General features: G+C 36.7%; 1 protein-coding gene across 1 annotated transcript; it reads left to right on the top strand.

The window, feature by feature from the left end:
• The first annotated feature begins 1608 nt into the window (after nt 1–1608).
• On the top strand, nt 1609–6286 carry LOC116736975 (interferon gamma 1-like). The gene is made up of 4 exons (XM_032589890.1): nt 1609–1859; nt 2653–2724; nt 4593–4862; nt 5311–6286. The coding sequence occupies exons 1-4, from the start codon at nt 1728–1730 to the stop codon at nt 5476–5478; spliced, it is 642 nt and encodes a 213-aa protein (XP_032445781.1). The 5' UTR covers nt 1609–1727; the 3' UTR covers nt 5479–6286.
• The last annotated feature ends 497 nt before the right edge of the window (nt 6287–6783 follow it).

Genomic DNA, 6783 nt, shown 5'->3' with positions numbered 1-6783 from the left:
TGATTTTGGGTCTATGAGGTGCATATGATGGGTAAGCTTGATTTAAGTAAAATCCTTAATATTTATGGAAATTTACTATTTATACATGTTATTGACTTAAATCAAGCTCCTATTTCTTGCCGAAAAGTTACTTTTATGTTAGTTTTGTCTTATTTCAAGTGTACTACGATATTTGCACTAGAAATTAGACCAAAAGTTTTTGCAGTGTAGGTCTTTCCTGTCTAAGCATTTGGAAGTTGTACCAAATTGTGCATCATTATTGCCGTAAACTCCAAAATAAAAAGCTTATAAATTCCAGAATTCACAAAGTGGTTCCTGGTTTCCTGGTTTCACAAAGTGAAACCAGGAACAAAATATGTCACATTTGGAAATTAGGGGGGAGGGGGTAAAGTGCAGTAAAGTCTCGCTTCTATATGTAATACTGAAAATTTCACTTTGTTGTTGAAATTCAAAGTCTACACCACAGGTGTCAAACTCCAGTCCTCGAGGGCCGCTGTCCTGCAGTTTTTAGATGTGCCACAAGTACAAAACACTGGAATGAAATTGCTTAATTACCTCCTCCTTGTGTAGATCAGTTCTCCAGAGCCTTAATGACCTAATTATTCTATTCAGGTGTGGTGCAGCAGAGGCACATCTAAAAGTTGCAGGACACCGGCCCTTGAGGACTGGAGTTCGACACCCCTGGTCTACACTGTGAAAACATTAAATCTTACCAAGTATTTTGTTTAGTTTCTGATGCAAATATCTCATTATACTTGAAATATGAAAACAATAACTTACAAGTTACTTTTATGCAAGATATAGGAGCTCGTTTAAATAAATAAACCTTTACTGTAGAAAGATTTTAGTTATGGTAAAAAAAATATCTTGCAATAAATAACAGTAGCACTTTTTATTTATATTCAATTATTTACTTAAAATAAGCTCAAGTAGAGTAAATAACTTGAGCTTTGCACTAGAAACTAGATCAGAAATACTTTGAGTTTTTGCAGTGTAGGCCTTTCCAGTCTGAACATTGTGGATGTTGTACCAAATGTTGCACAATTAGTGCCATACATTCTAAAATAAAAAAATATTCTTAAAGTTTCTATTATGTTTTGCATCAAAAGTGACAAATAAATCCAGCCAAACAGTTTATTCAAAGTGAGATCAGCTGTTTAATTACTCCTCAGGTTTCCCAGGGAAACCCTAAACGCACCAGACTGATCAGCGTTTGTAAAAGTTTCCTTGGGGTTTCTGTTGGATCTAATGCTTTCCGACGCAGGCTGCAGCCTAAACCACCTCAGCGTTTTCCAGCTGCTTTTGTCTTCATATGCAGAACATCAGCATCCCTGCTCCTTTCTGATCCCCCAAAATAACCAGCTGCACCTTTACTTCCCACTAAATCCAGGGGAGAGGGAGGAAACTATCAGAAACTTTATAAATTGTTGAACTTGCATGAGTGGGAGACCCCTCACCCACTTCTATGAAGTTTGGTGATTTAAAGGAAACTGCACAACCACATTTTTCACACTTAGATCACTGCTGCATCTCTGCATCACTCTCTCTCTCTCTCGCAGGCTGATATAAATAAATGCTTTCATGACAAGTCAAACAGTTTGAGCCAACTTCAGCGCGAGAGACACGACTGCCGAGTCGCTCCGACAGGGATCAAAAACGACTGGCTATTGCATCGGGATCGCTCCGGGAATCAAACCGACACCTCAACAGACAGTGAGAGGAGCGGCATGATGATGAGGATGGGCGCTGTGATGAGGAAGGTGGTCTGCCTGTTGGCGTGGCTGTCTGTGGGTCAGGTCAGCGGGTCGTACCTCCCTCAGGACATGAACAGAACCCTGCAGGACCTGCTGCAGCACTATGTGAGTATGAACGGCGGCGCCGCAGCCGAGCTGCTTCAGTCTGAGTGTGTGGAGGTCTTTGCTGCTTCCTGAGGCTCTCGCCACAAACTCACACACACACATGCGCAAACACGTAGACCTGTGTGGGTTAAAGGCCAACCTGCTGCTTTCATGCACCAACTCTGTGCCTCATTTCTCAAGTTTGTTTCAACAACTAATGCAACAAGTGTCCTGTAATCCAGCTACAGTAAAACATATAAAAAGGAATAAAATTTATTAGACTTTTCAGGATTTTTACATCTGCATTACTGGACTACAAATCTATACTTCAAAAACACAAAATCGTACTAGCGCAAACATGTTTGTATACTTGGACAAAAAAGATAATACTAACTTATTATTTCACTTGCAACATGGGAAAAATGTCTGATTTTAAGTGCAATAATCTGTTAGTGGAACTAGTACTTTATCTTTAATATTAAGGAATTATTTTCTTAAATCAAGCTCCTGTATCTTGATGCAAAGTTACGTTTAAGTTAGCTTTTTCCAAGTATACTAAAATACTTGCACCAAAAATATTTTTTTGTTGCTACAGAGGTTGCTGTGAACATCTGCAGAAATCATGCTTAATTATTTCATGAAATATTTTTATCTTATTTTGAAAGCCAAGCAGAATGCAAGTTTGAGATTCCCTTTCTAACAGTGAATGCACCATTAAGGCCTTCTTTCAATGCTAGTCTGTTTAAGTGTGCAGGAATGTTAATTATTTCTATTATTATAAAAACAAATATTTGTGTTTTTGATCTCTTTGCAGAAAATCTCTAAATCGGATATATACGACGGAAAGCACGTGTTCCCCAAAGAAGAACTGAAAGGCAAAATGGAGGTAAATCAAACATCTAAATCAATAACAGCTACAAAAATAAACAATAAAATAGTGTAAAGTCCTTACTTTGGTTATAAATTATGTAAAGATGTCTAATCTAATGTGGTTATTGATTCATTTAATTATTCTAATTGTCATAGTTGTGTTGCACCATTGGTGTAGAGCCATTATATTTAAAGCGCTGTTAGCTTAAAGTACAACATAAACAAAGTTAGCACTGACATTAATAACTTAAGATCCTTAAGTTATTAAGGATCTTAATCCTTAATAAGGATTATTAAGTTTGTGTTGTATTTGATTACAACACAAACAAATTATACATAATATTTAGAGAAATTAACCTTTATAGACGATCAAAGGCTAATCCAGGATTTTCTCTTTTGTTAGTATTTCAAACTGTAATTTGTAATTTACAGGTTTTAGCTTGACCCAATTTTTTTTTTTTTGAAAATAATCTAAATCCAGCAACACTGATAAACAGAAACTTTGTTTAAAAGATATTTACTGTTGAATAGTTACAGAAAACAGCAAAAATCATTATTTTATTAAAAAATAATCTATCAAAAGGCAGAGAGTAAATATTTCTGAACTTCAGAAAAGCCAGGCTAGCATGTTCTGGTTAGCTTGATGCTAAGCTAGCCTAACTACTTCAGCTAATATTTATATAGTGAAGCTATTTTCACATATTTATGTAAAATTTGGGATTTAAAGTGTATTTAAGTGACTAAATATTCCCATTGTGAGTGTGTGTGTATTAAGGGGCTGTTGAGTATTAGAAGCTGTTTTCTTGCCGATGCTACCAAGCTAGCAGTTAGCTGGTGTTTCTGTCTGCCAAAACATTTTCAGACACTGAAAAACCTGAACTTTATCACACAGGAGTTTATGTTGAGGTTATTGTGGTTTTTCTTTCCTTCAAACTGGAACTTTCACTCTCCCCAAACTGTGACATAAAGTTGGCATTTTGTTAGTTTCAAGAGCCGATTGTAGATGATTTCAAATGTTAAGCTCTTTGTGGCACAAGCCGGCATTTCTCATGAAGAATGGTGCGGTTTTCATGTGAAGATGGAGATCAGTTTCAGGTTTAGATCAGTAGAGGAACAAAATACAAAACAAATCCTGAACACAAAGGGCTAGTTTTATCAGAAAATATAACTTTAGATCATTTCTTCACTATGATTTGGGTAAATATGTGGAATTTGGCTAAATACAGCTAACAGTTTGTAAGCATGAGAGCTTATTTGTCTTTTTAGAGCTGAATTTATTTAAAGAATCTGGTGAATGTGTCACAAAGGAAACCCATAAATAAAGCACAGACTATCTTGTTGCATATGTAGACATTATTTCTGGTGTTCACTGGAGTTTTAGCACAGCTTTAGTGACCAGCTAGCGTGCACAGCCCCCAGGGGGTTTGCCATTCACTTTTTCCTTAGAGCAAAACGTTCCTAAGACCTCCTGTGACTCATTTAATGCCTCAAAAAGCAACAATTCGATCTAGTTTTTATTCAGTCTGACACTTTTTTTCCTGACCTCTGACCCTCCCGCTGCACCTGAATATGCATCTACACCAAATGAAACTGTCGCATCCAGATGAGCAAAACTGGAATGTGACATTCATGTTTAACAGGCAGTGGGTGGCATTCCCCTTCATGGCCCACACTACACTTAGTTTAACTCTTGTGTGGGAAACCACAGAGTTTTTCCACTGTGTGAAAAAACCTTTAGAACCTCAAGGCTGGTACATGCTAGTAAAGCAAGAGATCAGCAACTTTTTTGTTGCATTTAACAGGTTCAATTAACTTATTCGGATAGTAGTAAAAGTAAAAAATGGACAACTAAAACTCTTTTTACTAATTTTTTCATCTTTTCAGTCCCAGATGTTGTTTATGGGCGGCGTTTTGGAGGCGTATGACAAACTGTTTGGACACATGCTGAAGGGGCTGCCCACTCCAAGCCCCCTGTCTGCCACCAGTGGGGACAAAGCGGACACTTCGGGCCCCAGCACCGCCGAGCCGTCGGCTGCCGGCGACACCAGGTTCAACCTGATCAAAGTTTTACAGAAGATCAAGGAGCTGAAGCGGCACAGCTATCAGGAGCAACTCAAGATTCTCCACGGACTGCAGAAGCTCAAACACATTGAGGTACGGAAACGGTTCTTCACTTGGTTCTGCTGAAATCTGGATCTGGAGAAGCGTTTTCTAAAGTTATTTTTTGTGTTTTTACTAGCGAGTATCATGTGTGGCGTCTTAAATTGTGTGAATGCTTTGTAAATTTGAAGGACTTTCAACAATATTTGAAGTTCTCAAAGTCAAGGTTGATGTATGGGTTCAAAAAGGCCCATTTTGGGTTTATTAAAACGCCTTGTGAAGTGTTTGTGAAAGTTCTAAGAGATCTTAAAGACTTTTAAAGAAGCTTTGAGAACAATTACCTTATTTTAACCAAAATAATTGAAATAAGAGGCTAACAGTTTGAGTATTTTCAAGGTCTTAAAATACAATAAATCACCTTAATTAAGCATTTACAGACGCAGCTTATCACTGGATGAACTTGTTGATATTATTTGGAAACTGACCAGTCTTTCTTCTCCAGATGGACAACATCAAGGTGCAGGGCAAAGCATTGTGGGAGCTGCCGTGGATTTACGAGAAAGCGAACTCGCTGGCGGACAACGTCATGAGGAGGCGGCGGCGGCGGCGGCGGCAGACCAGGACCGGTCTCGCCAGGGAGCCTGAAAGACGAGCAAAAGGGCAGCAATAACAGCTACAAAAACACCAGCGCAATAAGGATGTCAGATAACAAAAACTGAAATTAAAGTGCCTATTAAGGATTTTGTAATTAGGGGATTCTTTCATACACATATATTTATTGACTAAACAACAAACTATCAGGCTAAGCTTGAAACATCTAATGTTGTAATGTTTTAAGTGGGATTTAATGTTCGTTTTTTTTTTTACTTGAAAACAAGATGCTGCAAAGATTAGGATAAATAATTTTACCTGGAAATACTTGATTTATAAACTTTAAAAACATCAGGGGGTAAAAACTGAGAAGATCAGCTAGATGTAAAACATAACCCTGGATAGAGTGTGTTAAACTCTGATTGGACAGTGGCAGAGAGGTGGGTGGGGCCAGATGGGGAGGAGACCTCTGATTGGTCAGACACTTTAAATGAAAGTAAACAGAGTCCAAACCAAGTTTTATTTTTCTTTCTTTCTTGAGATTGAGTGAATTTTGTATCACCAAACTTGTTTTTACTGAAGTGCCTTGGAGAGTTGATGTTTACAGTACAAAGTACACCAAAGTTTTTCATTATGTACTGTAAAGTAATTTTACTTCTCTGGACCTTCAAGCCCAGCACTGATGTACTATTATTACAGCAGAAGTACTGCAGTCGCCAGGGATTTCATCGTTTTTGCTGACATGTTCTAGTTTTTTTGTATTTATTTTGTATTTAAGAGTTTTATTTAATAGTGAATCACGATGTTATGACTGTTGATTATTTATTGTGTATTTATTGATTGGCACAAGCTGACAGGTTAGCATGAAATAAACAGAAAGCACTTCAGTTGAACGTGTTGCCTTTATTTTCTGTGGTTCAGAATTAGAATAGTCTTGGGTTTAGTTTTAATTTTAATTCAGTTTTAATCAGGGTGTGTTTATAAGTTATTAATTAAATGTTGTTGAGTTTTAGCTTAGTTTTTATTATTTGTAGTAGTAGTTTTAGTTTTTTAATACTTTTGTTAATTTTTAGGTGCAGAATTCAAAATGACTGAAGTATATTGTTATGATTATTTATACATTGGATTGAGCGTAATTTGCTGACAGCTGATGTAAACTGTTCGAAACGCTAATAAATAGTTTTATAAACACAAAAACTGACTTTTCATAAATAAGTTTCATAAATGTACGATGTTGTTCCAGTTAGTGGCATTTCTTCCCTATTAATAACGTTTTTATTTATTTATTTCAGTTGAGGAAAATAAAATGTTTTCTTCATTTCGGATTTTGTCAGTTTTAGTTAACTATAATAATGATGGATTTAATCTGAGTCGCTGTTTTTGT

The sequence above is a fragment of the Xiphophorus hellerii genome, chromosome 17, assembly GCF_003331165.1.
Source record: "Xiphophorus hellerii strain 12219 chromosome 17, Xiphophorus_hellerii-4.1, whole genome shotgun sequence".
Lineage (NCBI taxonomy): Eukaryota > Metazoa > Chordata > Actinopteri > Cyprinodontiformes > Poeciliidae > Xiphophorus > Xiphophorus hellerii.
The sequence above is the reverse complement of the archived record's forward strand: the minus strand, read 5'-3'. Positions and strand labels throughout refer to the sequence as shown.